Source organism: Poeciliopsis prolifica, unplaced genomic scaffold, assembly GCF_027474105.1.
Source record: "Poeciliopsis prolifica strain line A6 unplaced genomic scaffold, Auburn_PproV2 SCAFFOLD050, whole genome shotgun sequence".
Taxonomy (NCBI): Eukaryota; Metazoa; Chordata; class Actinopteri; order Cyprinodontiformes; family Poeciliidae; genus Poeciliopsis; species Poeciliopsis prolifica.
This window is the reverse complement of record NW_026562425.1, coordinates 3,011,029-3,028,210: the sequence shown is the minus strand read 5'-3', so window position 1 is coordinate 3,028,210 and position 17,182 is coordinate 3,011,029. Positions and strand designations below refer to the sequence as shown.

The following is a 17,182-nucleotide window of genomic DNA, read 5'->3' as shown; positions in this document are numbered from 1 at the left end:
TGAGCAACAATAACAAAGAAGCAAAAACCTTTTTTGTTTGCGTGTGAAGAAGGAGGAACGGCTGAGCGGTCTTTAGGGCCCGTATGCAAGTCTCAGTGGTGTGACCTCTCGAGAGGGGGCGTGAGAAAGGCGACGAACAAAGAGTGAGGCTGTTACAGCGTGACAGAATTACAGAATGACTCAGGGCTTGTGTTCACAAAATTGCTAAAGCTCAACTTGACTGGTGTGAAAATGAGGCTTTGGAGCACCCCGTCAGGTGAGCGGCCATCAAAATGGCAGCGGTGTCATTCGTCTCGGTGGAAAAACCGAAATTCTGCTAAAATCACTCGGCTTCAGAAACTGATTTGCATTATAATAAAGTGAAATTAAACTGGAAAAATACATTAAAGAAATATAAACACTTGAAACAGGCATTTCAAAATTAGCTGTGAAAAATTGCTCCTTTAAGACAGCTTGAACAAAACACCTATAAGTTTTTATTTTACTTTTTTAACAGTATGCCCTTGCTTTTCTATAAAAGATCATTAAGTCTGATCCAAATTGGCAACAACGAGCACAGGCAAAAAAAAAAAAAAAATGTTTTAACTCCTTTGGACATAAATATGCAACTATATGAAATGCTCACATTTACTGAAGAATTGGTTTTATGAGTCCTTGCTGTCTTGCCTGTCTGTGTTTTTGGGCTTTTAAAGACTTATTTGGAAAGGGTGACTGTTTTTCAGGTTATTTTTATACTTGCATACAAAAGTTAATATGCTGAGATGTACATTTGATATGTAGACTGTTCCAGTGAAGGCCACACTCTTTTAAGCTTACTCCTCTATTTTTGGAGGAGGTTAAAGTCTATAGGTTAAAGGGCACGAGAAATAATACAAATGTATCTCTGACAGTTCCTGCATTAAGTTAAGTTAGGTTTTACTCAAGATGTTGAGTCAATGGCGTTGAGCTTTCATGTAAATTTGTGGATTTTATTTTTAAGCTTTTGTAAACTTCCATCTATGAACCCAAGAGTCTTTAACTAACAGAAAAATACAAAAATAAATCAATATTGTTAGTAATTGGATGTCAAAATAGAAAAATCTAAATATATTTTTTGATTTTTATTAAAATCAAAGGAAAAATTAATTTAAAAATCTACAAAAATGAAGTAAAAAGAAATAGTTTCTACAAAAATACTCAAATTTGAAGATATTTTAAATCAAAAAACCCTTGGTGAATCAGAACCATTTCAATTTTAAATCAAAATAAATAAATAAAATGAAAAAAAAATCTACAAAATTTGGCTCTCAAACTAAATTTCTATAAAAAAAAATTAAGTAAAATGTTCAAATGTTCTTTTAAGTTTCAACAGAAACAAAAATATAAATTAATTTAGTTTTATGTTAAAAAATCCTAATCTAAAATGAATAAATCTAAAGTATTTATTTTTGCAACACCGACCCACAGAAACAGAAAAAGAAACTAACACCACAATCCAGAGATATGTACTTTTGAACCCTGAACATTTTTACAAAGTAAATCTGCACCAGTGTGACTGTCATAATCCATATTTTGCAGGATTGACAGAAGAAAATAAAGAGCCAGTATATGAAATAATCATAATTAATGCTCGACCTTACTCTGCTCTGCTAAAACCTATAATCCAAATCGACTTAGTGCTGTAATGACTTCACCGCTCTCGTTGAATCTCTGGTTGACGGGGTTGCCCTGTGTGCAAGGAAAACCTCCTGTGTATGAAAAATCACATGTACTTATAGCCACATGAGGAGGATCTTAAATAAAGTAAGACATTTTTGCTTAAAAAGTCATTTTTCTCCCCCAACTTTTGACCAAGATGTGACGTGATTTTTCAGCTGCGCTTGGCTTCCTTTGCCTTCGTGCATTCATTTTTGAATAACTGTATAAATTTTTAAAGGTTCTGAACCAGTCCTATTGGTCACCATGTTCAATCATCTGGTCCATTGGAGTGAAAAAGCCACCTCTGACATGCGACACAAGCTTCTCAGAGCTTCAAGCTAACGCAGGTCCATTAAAGAGCAGCATCATTAGTCTCCATCAGTTCAGTGCTGCCCCTGTGTTTTCCTGCATTGGGCTGGCGGTACGAACTTGATGTATCACCGAGCTGCAAACAATGGTCTAAAAATAGAGCCTGGCTGACGTCTTTGCTCCGTAAGACGGTGCATGTTGGTACCGAATGACTGTGGATATCATATGCATGCATGTGTGTGTTGTTAAGTTCATGTGTGGACATAAACTCAGCTCATCCTCTGGGTTTTCACAGAGTAGATTCATGAAGTTGCTTTGATTGAACACGATGTTTGTTGTGTTTCGTCCCCAGCCTCTGTGTGTATTAAGAGGAAAGAAGAGATAAATGATGCTGACGGTAAAGGAGCAACACTTTACACTGTTTATTCTTTCACCACATTTATAATCCAACTGAGTCACATGTCATCAGAGTTAAGAAGGCGCATTAAAAATAAACTGGAAACTGATGCTTGAACTCAAGAGATTTGCAAAGCTGGAGGTGGTGGATGACTTTTGAGAAGATGTTGGTCATTTTGACACATTGGTCTCTTCTGATCCGGCTTTCCAACAAGTTTCACAACAGCTGTTTATTCATCTTTTCCATGCCAGTGGGACACTTTTAGGCTTCTCTGACAACTCCAAAATAATATTCTATAATTCACTCATATTTTACTGAAAGACTCACGACAGACTCGAAAATAAACTCAATTAGAAAGGTATTAGTCAAACTGAAAGCAAAGTAAATGGGAATATAAAGCTTTAAACTAAACCATATGTAGGATATTAGGCGTTTTCTGACCATCTTCATAATTTAACAATAAAATTGTCAATAAAAATTGGCATTAAGTGTCAGACACAAAATTATAAATTTACAGACACAATATAAGTAGGAATGTATGATTTTCCTGAAAGCTTACAATTATTTCTAGCACTATATGTTTATTGTGAGTGTTAGAAATTATGAGAACAGACAAAAATGGTTAAAAATGTACATATTAATAGTGTTTAAATGGCTCCTTAGAAGAACTGTTGCATTTCAAACAACGAGAGTTGAGGCTAAGCACTTTGGAAACCAACAGGTCAAACTCTTAATTTCAGCCCAAAATTATTCAAACCGCTGAATGATTCATGTTTCCAGTCATCTTCTACTTTTTCCAACATATTTCTTCTGAGTGAAAGCAAGATTCATGTTTCAGAGAAGCACAAAGTCTCATCTTGAATCTGGAGGGAAGTTAAAGGTCAGGGTGATGGCAAGGACACCTGACCTGAAGACATGCAGAAAACGTTTAGCAGTTACACAGGATTGATCTCTCTTATGCCAACAACCATGTTCCACTGATTTAGAAAGGTATGCATATGCTACGACATGTCATTTCTAAAATAAGGTGTAAATAAAGCCTTTCCCCCCCAAAATGTATGCTTCTTTCACACGTTAGTACGGTAAGGTGTGTCTTGTTTACTACCATAAACAAACTAAATCTAAATCTTGGACTATTTACTGTAAATACTAATGGTGACTTTCCACCATCCACAATGACTCTGAAGATATTTGGATGACATGAGTTAGGACAACATTTATAATCTTCATTTGAGATAAATTCTGAACTGTGATGTTTTCACTGATGATCAACCAAATGTGAGAATTTCACACAAGGCCATTTATTTATCAGAAAGTTGTTCTTGTTTGGCTCAAACTAAGCCCAGTTCCAGATTTATGTCTGAGGTCCATGTTAGCCAATCATCGCAACGGCAGAAGGTTTGAGGCATGGCTTGAACACCACATGATCTCACCGGTTCAGGTAACAAGCATGAAACCTCAGAAGCACTCAATAACATCACAGCTACACGCCTTTACATACAGTCATGTAATCAGTTCTAGGCTCTCACACACATTCAATGTCCTACTGTGGACAAGATTCACACACAAATGTGCTTGTGCGTGCAACTTCTCCTCCACAGTGTCGACAAAGACATCATCTTCATCAGTTTACTCTGGCTGTCTGCCACTTTGCTCTGGGCAGGAAACGCAGAAGAAACCTGCCTGAGTTTGTAAGCTGAGAACAGCTGTCCACAGGTTTTATGAGGCTTCACTGTTTTGGTATGTGCGACCAAAACAAAGAGCTGAACGAGCCTCAGGTGTTGAGAAAGAGAAGACTCACTTCTAGCAGCATCTTTGTTTGGTTTGGAATATAACCATGAGTACGAAACTGAATGCAACCTGCAGTAAACATTCATACAGCACCTTGCAAAAATTTAACTTTTTTATGGCGGACGAAATGGTTAATAGATTAGCCAATTACCAACATAATTTTTAACTAATTTAGTAATTGATTAATCGTTACCAGGAGTATAGAAACTCAGAACACACTCAGATCAAAGTATATGTATTTTTCATTTTTAGAAAAAGGACATTTCTGTCTGTAAATGTGTTCTACACAAAACTCAAGTAGAATAATTTGAAATTCACCCAGTTCAAATTCTATGAAAAAAAAAGTATTAAGCACATTTTTCTGTCCATTAATCAGGAAATCTAAAAAATAAACCAATCACCTCTTCACTGTATTGATAAATCACATGATAGCTGATGGTGATGGTTTTTTCGCTTCAGATGCATCCTTTGCGATAAATGATCAAGCATACACTACAGGATTGCTAAGTTGTTGCAATGAAATGTTATTATTTATAAGGGAATTGTATTATTTGTTTAGATGCATTTTTTAAAATACATTTTTGAAATGGTGTAAAAGAGGCTTAAATAAAAAAAAACTGCAAAAATACCTGCTATTTTAATACAATATTCATAATCAATAACTAAAATAATCACTAGTTGAAGAGCTATTTTTAAAAACTTTTCACATCGCAACTACCAATTTTATTGGGATTTTTGGATAATTATATTATGGGAGAAAAATTATGCTTTGCTTTCTTAAAAATAGACCAATTCTTGACATGTAGCAAGATAAACAGAATTTGACATATAGTTTTAGTGTTGGGCTGCATGGGGAAGAGGTTGGTGGCTACGAAGCAAGAAGGTCCTGGGTTCGAATCCCAGCTTAGGGTCTTTCTACATGTTCTCAGTGTGCGTGTGCAGCTTTTCTCTGCGTGCTCCGGGTTCCTGAGTGTGCGTCTCTGTTAATAGGTGTTGACCTATCATGGACTGGCGATCTGTCCAGGGTGCATTGACCATATGCTGCGTAGTGCCTTTTAAAAAATTTTTTAAATGTATGCATCTGACACACATAAGCAGACTCTTAGAGTACGAACACGCAGAGTGTTTCTGTTTGCTATGTAAGTGCATGATCAGGGAGAGAACCCAACATGAGAGCAAGGCTGCTGATAAGAACAGTTTCCCCGCTGCCGACTATTAATCTTGACAGTCCGCGTTCCTCTAACAGAGGCAAAACAACCTCGGCGTCCTATTTGGCCCTCCAACACTAAACCTGTGATTAATCTCATCACATTCACAAGAGCTTCAGGTCACGTCAAGTCCTGTTTGCCTTAGCAGCCAAAAACATTCTTTATGATGCTGTAAACAGGGAAGGGGGTAAATGAAAAATAAATAATAATAATAAAAAAAAACTCTCTTTGCAGTGAAGAAAAGTTCCTTTAAGGAGAATTATGCAAGCTGAGATGATATCATAAAATCGGCATGGACAGCACAGAAAAAAAGGAAGTGTGGGTGTAAGAAAGATGAAATTAAAGCAGAGAATCCAAACGCTGTTTCAATGAGAGACGATCTGATTTTAACGTCACTGTAAAGGGAAATGAACAGAAATAATCCGCCCTCTGCACAGCTCTGGAGATTCCTGCTTCCAAACTACTCCATTTCTGCTCAAATCGCTTTAATAATGTACAGATTCGAGAAAACGTACTTGCACCCTTGCAAATTCTTCATATCCAAGTTTTTTGTTACATTTGAACTTTTCAAATTTTATGAAGGTTTTGGACTGTCAAAGATCAGGCTTAAATTTAATTTGTGAAAAGGCTGGAAAACTCTCCAATGTGGCAAAATTAAAACAAGACTCCAAAGAAAATGGGACAAATTTCCTCTGCAGAGATGTAAAATAGTCCCACCTCTCAATATTAGAGTTATCACATATGGACAGTTTGGTTTGTTGCCTTATCCCATTAAAGAACAAAATTATTACTTGAAAACTGCATTTTCTTCAAAATATATTTGTAAAATACTTGGCGATCTGAAACATTTAGATGCATCAAAAAACAGGAAATACAGAATAAATCTGTAACATCCCTGAGCTAAAATCTACGTTAAAGATATTTCTTAAAACACAAGTATTATAGAGGAAACTATTGATGCAAAAAGATAAAGTGAAAAATCTCAATAACTCAGTTGTTTACATTCCCTTAAAGCTATTTAGAAAAAGCAATTCTTTAAAATACAACCAACTCCAAAGTTATACACCGAATTTACTGAATAGCTGAGCTATAAGACGTTTAATTTGTGCTTCCATTGCAGTTCCTTTCACCTTCTGGACTTTAGATTAAGACATATCTGCTCCTCCATTGCACTGCCAATACCAGATATCCACAGCGTTAGCAAATGCTTATGTATGAATTATTGAGGCAAACACTGCTATTTGCTTTTGGATGAATAAAATCTTCCACAACTAGAGTTTAAAGAAAAAAGTGAGAGGAAGAGAAAAACCAAAAGTGGTATAGTCTCGTCTTACCTTCCAGCACTGTGAGCTTGGCATTGGCGTTGATCTCGCCAACGCTGTTAGTGGCGGTACACTCGTAAATGGCTTCGTCTCTGTGGGTGCGCAGCGGCTGGATCCGCAGCACGGAGCTCGCGCCGTCATCGAATTCAATCACCTGCGGGTGGAAAAAGCACAAGCAGAGAAAAGTTGGCTTTCTTTTCCAAACATTTATTGCACATATAGCCAGTTTGGAAGGATTGTTGTTTGATCTTTCCACAAACTCTTTCATATGCTCTCACATGCTGCCCCTCCTGCTAAAGTTTGAAAGTTTTCAGCAGGTGCAATTCAAAAACAGTGAGAACTCCCACCTAAGATGTTCTCCTTGTGTTCATAGGTGCTTAAAAGAAGGAGGGGAATACTTTAAGGGAGTGCATGACCAGATTGGGTGAAGCTCAGGAATAGGAGGAGGAGGATGGAGGAGCAAAAACGCAGGAGAAGATGAAGGGTGACTGGGGAAAAAAAAAAAAAAAAAAATCAAGAAGAAGCCAGATTAAAGGGAAGTGAAGTTTTTAGGTTTTTACTTGGAGAAAAAAAGAGTTGATTTGACTTCCAAAAAATGGATGTGGCACAGCACCCTTGCAAAATTATTCCCACTGCTTGAACTTTTTCACATTAAGTCCAAGTTTTTATCGTCAGTTTTTGCTGTAATTCTGCTGGTGCTCGTCTCTATGAGCTTTTCACATCTAAAGATGGAAATATTTTCTCATTCTTCCTTGCAAAACTGATCAAGCTCAGTGAGACAGGATACAGAGAATCCACAGACATAAATGTTCAATCATTTGGGTCTGGACTTTGACTAGGCTTATCAAACACATCAGTAACTATGCTGTTTTCCTGATGGAAGGTGAAAATCCTGGTTTAATGTTAAAAAATTGACCAGACTAAAATCTCATTACCTAATAATGATTTTGTGCAAAAGCTATAATGAAAATATTTCATATTTCCCATAGATCAATCCAAACCTGTACAAGAAAGCACAGTAGGTCATAGCTTGCAGCTGTTTTTGTATTTGCATTTCTCTACCTCGAATCGCTGGGAGCTGACTTTCTTGCCCTTCTTCATCCAGGTGATCCTCGGCCTCGGCTCTCCTGTGGACCGGCACACAAACGATGCAACCCCGCCCGAGATGCCAGTCTGGTCCTCGGGGGTTTTGATAAAACTCGGCTTGCCTGGGAAGGAAAGCAGAACAGAAGGGCAGAAAGGTGAGAGTAGTTTTTTTTTTTCTTCCACCTGCATTTTAAAACGTGGCAAAACCTCAGATATCACTTTCCCCTCACAATAGCAGGCATGAGACAACTCACACGGGCATTGTTGCTGTGAACACCTACAGCTCAGTCATGGGAAAAAAAATCCAGCCTTTTGTGTCTGCCTGTCACTGCATCATGTTGAATTTCTAACATTTATGTGTTTGTCTTTCCTCTTTTAGGATGATACACCTAAACCAGCTGCCATCCCCCACAATCCAAACACGGCAAACTACTGTGTTCAGACTCTGTTCATCCTTCAGACTTCACAGATTATATGTGTTTACAACAACACTGTGCCCTGCCATGGAGAGCTCCTCCAACTGTTTTTCTCTCTCTGCCTTCAGGGGTTTTTACTGGGCACCACACCCAGAGTCATTGTGCCCAAAACAATGAGGACTGCATTTCATTGACAGGCTGTCAAAACTGACATGACGCTACAATGAGCACACCTTGAGCTCCGTGATACGGCCTCCCCGTGCAGACATGCATAATCCCGGCTTCGAGAACGTGAGCCATTGTCCTCATTAAGGCCTCCGTCAGTTCATGTTTCATCTGTGGAGTCATTAAAGAGGCAGGTGGGGGCGAGGGGATCACCTGAACCGCAGACGGAGGCATGCACAATGGAGGTAAATCATTACACCATGTATAAATAGGAGCTGCTAGCTTTCCCTCAGTGAGATTGTGGAAAAATATGGGAAAGGGGCGGATCAATATCCAGTTAGCATAACTCTGCACCGCATTCAGACCTGGAGGGAACCTGCAGTGATCAGCTTCTCCCAGGTCCACCTATCAGGTCGCCAGTCTCTATCTTTGCGTTATTGAGGAAGAAGAAGAAATGTTGCAAACTGTTGTTGCTTGGGATCACTTTCCCACCTCGAGGGATGACACACCGATGATGTCAAGAAAATAGATACTGCAGGTCTGCAGGTGCTGAAGTGCGAGAGAATGCGTAACACCTTCACGTCACTCTGGATGATTTTGTAACCTCTAACTACAGCTGGTCAGAGACAGGGGCCATCATTAGGTGAAACATCAGCCAGAAAATCTGCAGGTTTCAAATATTTTCTGTTTAGCTAAAGGAAATGTACCTGTTTTTGAAAGATGTAAATGTCGTCATATTAAATTATCTGTTTATATGATGCTGAATTGGTCAAAAGCATAAGTATGACAGAAAAAACAATTAATTATTCCTGATACAAACTCAAGGAACACATTTATTTTATTCTAGTCTTTCATCAATTGATGCATCCATCATTTATCCGACCCATTCACCCATCCATTTATCCATCCTTTAATCAGCAAACCCGTTAATCCATTATTTAATCGGTCAACTCATCCTTTAATTTGTCTATCACCCATCCATCCATCAATCAACCAGTCAATCATCCATCCATCCTGTTAAATTTAATTTTTTATGCCCTCTGTATCTCTTGGGATTACCGTTTATGATATCATAGCCCAGTAGTAAATCCTTTTCAATTGCTGCAGAGTGACTTACTGACAAACATGCAGGTAGCAGCGGGTGAGCTATGTTTAAGATTACAATTCGATAAGCATTAAGGACGTATGCCTGAGCATGCATCGCTGCGCGCATGGCTGCTGTGCTGGAATCCCGAAGAAGCGATTATCACCAATCTGACTTCCAAGAGCCGCTGCTGACATCTGTCCATAGCGGTTTCATTTAAATTGCCATCGTTCCAGTTTGTGATTTCAAGGGAGGATCAAACAGCTTAAAAAACAACAACAACAAAATGCTTGCTCCCCTTACTTTAAATAAAAAATGTCAAAAATATATGTTGCTACAAACATTTAAGTCAAGTGTCAGTAAAATGGAGGATCAGAGTTAACTGACCTCACAGCCTTGTATTTCCTGCATTAATCCTCTCAAACATGCTTCCATGGTTGACCTATAACTCAAAGGCCAATCTGCTTCAAATTTGAAGCTGCTCATCGTTAATCCAGATCTCAGATTCAGTCACAAAACTCTCGAGAAGCCCTCTGGTGACCCTACATCCCTGACTTACAGCTGGGGTTAATAGTGGTCCAAGCACTCTCCAACAAACAGCCAGGAGTGTTTACTTCTCGACTCAGAGATTTTGTGTTCCTCCATTGCAGTTGCCACTGCAGGCGAGTGAGAATATAAAACTGGTGGGTTTGTCAGTTCTTTTCTAAAGGAAACAGAATCCAGACTCAACCTTTTCTTCCTTGCCTGTGTCCCATTTTTCTGCCTGTCAGGCAGTTGTCACATGAAAACAATAAAAAGGACAAGGTGGAAAACACACGAACCTACCTATGCAAATCCTTCTCTCAGGCATGACTGCAAGCTCCAAGATGCACTCCTTCAGTTCTTTGAAACATAACATTCAAAACTACAATGCACAGAAGTTTCTGGATTAATTGTCCAGAATAGTTTGGCAACAAGTTTGTACATTTGTACTGTTTAAGTTTTTCAAGTGAGGAGACTCCCACAACTTGACAACAAAACAGTTTTATTGTATTAAAGTCCAACTAAAGCCCAAATCTTTTTTTTAAATAGATAAGCTGTATAAATTGGTTGTTATAGATACTATCTTTTGTTTCTAAGCCAATTGCAAAATATTTTGTAAATAACTTTAATTCTGATATATTTTTGTCAAAAACCATCCCAGTGCTGTCCGCTTTGGGTTGAATGGCAATTCTGCAGTTGAATTTTCCTATTAGTTAAACTGGCACAGCTTGGTTGTCTATTCATCCTGATACTTGGTCACACTCCTCTGTGTCTTTTAATTATGCCCATTTTGGTGGAATGTTTTTAAAAAATTGTCTGTGGGCGATTTAGTTACAATTTAGATATAATTTTTATTACACAAGCACGCTACAATTGTTCCAACTTCTGCAAAAATTAGATTGGAGGAATTTTGGGGGGGAATTTCTGCAACAAAATATTATATGTTAATTAATAAGTTGGTCTATTCTCCATTTTGTTTGTCTCTGTTTTAGGCTCCTTCTAGCTAGCTTACAGTGAGAGAATATGCAGAAACAAGCGGGGGATGGGGAGAGCTGCATCACTATCTATAGAGTGGAAGAACACCGGTCGCTTCTTTGGGACTTTGAAAAACATCAAACAGTATTTTACAAAGAGTAATTAAAAAAAAAATATATATATATTGGATACATTTTTGTGGTAACCATCAAACACTTACAGACACTAAACTAATGTCTTAGAAAGCAGCATCGCTTCAAAACAGTACTGCTGTGCTGAAATGGATACGTGACTGGGGCTGGAAAAGAATATTTTACCTTTCCAATAGTAAGAAAAAAAATACTTTAGTTATATAACTAATAAAGTGAATACATAAATTTATAAATTGAAAAAAAAACACATTTAGTGAAAAAACAGTCTGGACAAATTATAGAGTCATTACAGAAATGAATTTAAACCTTTTTAGTGCTTTAAGGCCAAAAGCTTAACACAAAGTGCTGGCACTTTCTAATCGTCGTCATTAAAACTAATTCATAATGTTTGGCTGGTATGCTGCAGAGCCTATGTTTAGCAGTGAAAGATTCATATTGGTGCCATGAAGATGTGAAACTTAAGGTTGCAGGATGTTGACGAGTCTACACAGAGATCCTGCTTTTATGTTGGAGTGACGGAATATAAAGCCTGCTGACTGCTTTGGGTTTGGGGATTAAAATGCTTCTGTCAGTTAGCTTCATGCCTGCAGCTGTATTTGTGGGGTCTGGGGCTTTTAAAAGCTTGAAAGGTGTTGGGTGGGGGTGCTATGGCTCTCTTATATTTCACTCGATTGATCTCTAGTTGTAAGGGTGGCTGATCAGGAGAGGTAAAAGTTCACCAAAGCAAAAAACAAAATGAAAGGCTTTAAGTTCGGAAGAAAACAGCAGATGGGAAATTGCAAAACAGATAGCAAAAAAATAAGATTTTATGCGCAGTTGTTCATGATAGTAAAAAGTTTTTTTTTCTCCTCTTCTTGCTGAAAGCCTCACAGCAAGCTTGTAATAAATGCAGCAGCAGCAGAGAGAGAGCTGCGTAAATGGCTCTTATGTGGCTAACAATTAGTGTATTCCCTAGCCTGCCAGGGTGCCCAATGAGAGAGCTACTCTGCAGGGTAGAGTATCAGCGATCGATACACACACAGCAGAGAAAACCATTAATTCTTATTAATAATGGATTAGCAAGTTATCATTTTCATGGGACAACACTTAGTGGGAATTTGTCTGATGGCATCAGCATTGGTTGTTTTAATGGAACACTTCCATTAAGGCCCTTTTCAGACCATTAGCAGGCAACTTGTTTGCAATTAATTCCATATAAAGCTGTCTTCCCTGGAAGTTATTTACCCTGACAGAGTCAACTGCACTTCGGGCTGTTTGTTTAAACCAATAAACATCATGTTTTCTATCTGCGCTTCTGTTTTATGGCTGAAGTCTGAAGGAACACCGGGTTATTTGGTATTGAAAATGTCATATGTGCAAAGACCTTTTAACAAATTTCACAAGGATATAAGTCATTGTGGGTCTGTTTGCTCAATGTACAGTTGACAAACACCAAATATACCTTAATATGCACTAACAGGCAGTTAAAACCATCTCTGCTCTACTGCAGAAGCCAACATCTACTGTTTTCCTTATTTCTGCTCTTGGATTAAATTTCACACTGCTTATAACCTCCTGAACAACTATTAATAATGTTGATGGTGATATATCAGACCTACACCTTCCCTTACTCCAGAATTTTCAGACAACGTGACATGAAGCAGCTGAGAACCAGCTGTTGTTGTCACATTTATCTTATTGGTATCTCATACTCCAAAATACCTGAAGAACAAATGCCTTTCCAGGTGCTTGCTGGATGTCTCAGTTTCAATATTCTGCTCACATTACATTAATAAGACAAAAACCAGAGATTTCTTTTTTTCTTTTATACAAAGATAGTTCAGTGGCCAAAGAAAAAGATGGGTCTTTGTAAGTGCTACCAGAGCTCCAGTGAAATCACAAGAGCTATGTGCTTTATCTTTACTGAGCTCCTGTACTTAAAATGTTTAAACCTAGAGAAAGAGAAAAGAAAAACATCCAACTTTCAAAACCCCTGTGGACAGATGAAGACAGGCTTTCTATCAGGCCTTCCAGTTCGACCTGAATTATTCAAGACAGTGGAGAAGAAGGAGAAGTCTGAGTGCAATTACCCTTCACTCATCTCTTTCCAGTGTGAACAACATTACTGTAATGGCTTTCATCTTCTCAAGCTGATTATGAGGCAGGGAGGCATCTCTCAAGTCTGCTCTCCTGCTTTTTCATTGTCAGTGAAACATGCTCAATGACATTTGAAATAAAAAAGAAAAAACACTCCAAGTGAGCATTTAAAACGATTGTTTCATAATATGGAATGATAAAAGCTTTGCTATGTACCTAAAGATGGCGAGACAGTAGATGTTACAGGTATTACTCGACAAAGAGTCTGAGGTGTTACATTACCTGTGGTATTTAAACCGACGCCCCGAACTAGAAGATCTAGTCTAAGATGACTCACAATCTCTGACTTCTTTCAACCCACTTGCTACCTTGTGGGAAAAAGACACGGGATAAAAGCAGAAACTCTGCATCCGTCTACTTAAGTTGAAACTATTTCTGCTTTTATATTTTTACACCTCTGCAACAGAATTAGGTAATAAATCAGTGCAAGTATAAAGCCGTTTACAGCTTTTATAACGGCTGATGTATTGTCTGCATCACAATGCAAAAGAAGGCCAACATCACTCCCTTTCTTCCATTAACAGCCTCTAAATGCATGCAGCCCTGACCTATAAGATGAGCTTGCTAATGTGTTGCATGGACCACACAGCTCATTTACACAACCCGGGGGCAACATCACCTCCCATGTTCACACAGTTCACTCAGTGAAATTTGCTCATTTACAATGAATGTCATAAAAACATTTTTCCCCCCCAATTTGACACGATGAAGGACGTCTGAATGTTTGAAGGCTTGTGTGGGTGTCAACCTGGGGACACATGCATGCAAAACAAAACAGAAAGAGGAAAATGGAGCATTGTGTATGCAGCTTGAATATATAATGGTGTATAGATATCTTCAGGGTTCTGACACAGTCTGGAAAAGCAGAAAATTTAAATACATGGAAAAGAAAAGGGTGGAAAATTTCCAAAGCTTATTTCGCTGTGCCTGATTCTAAAAGTTGTCACCTTAAATTCATCCACCAATCCATCCATTTACACTTTTGCACATCAATACATACATTCGTACTTCCTTCCATACAAGTTCACATCTATGGCATGTCCACTGTTGAAATGCATTCAAAGGAAATGTCTAAAATAAATCATTGGAAATCTCTAGAAAAATAAGACATTTTAGAAGGGAAATTGTATAGGAACCCAGCATTAATTAAAGCCAACATCAAGTGCTGCTATAGTTCCTGAGAGGGAAATTCAGGAACCTCGTAGGACGCCTTGGCTTGACCTTGACATGAGTAGACCAAGTGGGAAAAATGCTAAGTGTGTTAAGTAATCCTTGGAGGGATAAGGGCAGGGGGGCTCAGATGATGAGATGGCCACAGGCTTTTTCACAAAACCCCATTTTGGGGGTTAGCTACCAATTCATCCCCACAACCCCACTAACCTCATTAATTTGTCAGATTTTGATTGGCCTTCCCTCCGAGACCATAAAGAGCTCCTACCTTTGTTCTCATCATCTCACCCACAAGCCCCAGGAGTCTTAAGAGATTCAACTCTCCAGCAGCTAAGTAGAGAGAGGAAATTAAATTATGTAATAAGAGGGGGAAAAAATGACAACAAGGAGATTCCAGCTCACTCGCCTTCCTCCTGATTGTGACACTTTCGATAGCCATTCAACCATGAATGCACACCAAAGATCAGTGTGATAAACAGGAAGGAAAACAACTGGCAGAAAGGAAGTGAAGCTAGTACTGTCAATAAAATAATAATTGAAATGTCTCCCTGTCTGTCAAAGACTGACATTTCCTATCATCCTGCGCCAGCCCCAACACTGGGCCACAGCAGAGAGTTTGGGTGACTGCCTCCAGCCCTGTGACTGAGCTCTCTAATTAAACTATTAATCTCACATCATTAACCTTCAATGACACATTCCTCCCTGAATTCTGACACTGCTGCATCGGCACATGAAAACAACTTCCCTTCATATCTGCTCCATATTCCCACTTCATCTTCACTGCTCTTAGCTTTAATATCGCTTTGTTTTTCCCAGCTCCTTTGTTGCATTGTGGGTGTAGCTGTTTGTATATATGTGGACCACAGCTGTGTACTAACTGCATTACTCTCAGACTGCCTCTCTAAGGTGGATATGGTTACTTTTAATTAAAAGAGAATCAATTGTTGTCCCTGTCAGTGTTTGAACTGGGTGGCCATATGGGCACTTAAAAATACAATCCAATTTGCAGGGCCCCCACCCAAGACCCCATCTGGCCACCCATCTCCTAAACCACTTTGGCATCACATCATTCCTTTGTCTGAGCATCAGAAACTGCCAATTCAATTTCCAAAGGTTACGTTGTAGGTAGAAGTGGTGACAAAGCAGGTTAGGGAGTGTTTAAAATCATTTCAAACATGCTTGAACTCCTAATAAAATCTGTTAAACCCAATTTGGCGTGAAAGTCAGATTCATTTTGTGCTTTTTAATGATGGGCAATGATTGGGTTTTTGACTACAAGCTTTTTGTAATCAGCAACATGCATATTCAACCAGTCCTCTCAGCCAAAACTGGTAGAGTTCATTTAACTTGGTTGTGTTCCTGGCTTTTAATGACAGTCCACAGATTTTCAAAATGTGCTGAGGTCAGGGTTTTGAGAAGGCCAATCGAAGTTTAATGCAACCATTCGAAAACCAGTTTTGATGTATGTTTGGATCAAGTCGTATTACCCCGAAAAAGATTCTAGTATTTTGGAAAAAAACCTATTAAAACAAGATGCAACCATCTGTGATGTGGAAAGTGTTAGAAACCAGTGTCACTTTTCACAAAAGAGAGAATCCTCATTGACTGAGAGGATGATCCAAAACAAAAGGACATTTTCAGACGCCGTAACAAACAAACCAAATTTCTCCTGTAAGGCATGGTGGTGGTAGCATGAGCTCTGGGGTCTGTATCACTGTTCTTGGTACTGATTCAGTCTAGAAGTTTAGAAAATAATATAAGTACAAACAAATTATTTAGATTTTTTTGGTGGGTGTCGTAAAATAAAAGGTCTCAGCAGCCTGCCGATGTTTGGCTCTACTGTTGTGACTCTTTAAATCTCTGACTAAAATGATAGAAAACTGAGCAGCGTTGAATTTACATGGGTGGAGAAATTAAATGTTTCCTTTCATTAGCATAAAACCCTGTAACAGACCATCAGGAAGCATCCTTTTTGCACAATGTGTCATTTTGTCTCATTGAAAAGAAAATGTTTTGATTCAATTAAACCCAAAAAGTATGAATGGAAATATCAGTCCTTTCATTTAACCGATACACAACCAAATTTTACACTAAGGGCAACCACAAAATTCAATAAACTACCTTCCGTCAAAGGTGCATGTAGGATTTGCAGCTCCAGACTGATTCTATTTTGGAGGAGTGAGTTTTAAAGGCTGCTGACTCCTGCAACACGACAATGATCCCAAACACAAATCAAAACAGGTTTTTGAATGAAGCTAGTTTCAGGAACGGCCCTGACATTCAACCCGTTTGGACAACCGTCTAAAGCAGGAAATCACTTTGAAACAGCTCTGTGTTGAAATATTGGGCCAAAATAATGCAAAGAATTTTATTTTTCACAACTTGCAAAGAGACATTTATTCAAAGTATCAGTGGAGGTGTACGGGTTGAGGGACGATAACGAATGCATAACGAATTCAAAATGAATCCACCCCCATCTTGTTTTTAAAGTCCTTGAAGTTGTGCGTTTAATTAACTTTCCACCCCTTAAATGGAATGTCTCAAATAATAATTAAAAGCCCATAATTCATGCGAATATTAATGCTGAGTGTAGTTTTATGATTAGCAAAAGCCCCCTCCTGTGAGAACTCTTCTTTATGACCAAGTCATTGGCACAATAACAGCAAAAAAAACTGTCAAAAGTGGCAATAAAGTGCAGTTACTTTGCCATGGAACATCAAGGATCACAAACAGGACAATAAAAGAGTTACTGCATGGCACAGTGCCTCAATA

General features: G+C 38.4%; 1 protein-coding gene across 1 annotated transcript in view; it reads right to left on the bottom strand.

The window, feature by feature from the left end:
• LOC129378006 (receptor-type tyrosine-protein phosphatase F-like) overlaps positions 1–17,182 on the bottom strand; it is a 224,795-nt gene that overhangs the window by 122,798 nt on the left and 84,815 nt on the right. Inside the window, 2 exon segments of the mRNA XM_055058240.1 lie at positions 6,717–6,858; positions 7,767–7,912. Of these exon segments, the coding sequence (XP_054914215.1) occupies positions 6,717–6,858; positions 7,767–7,912 (288 nt within the window).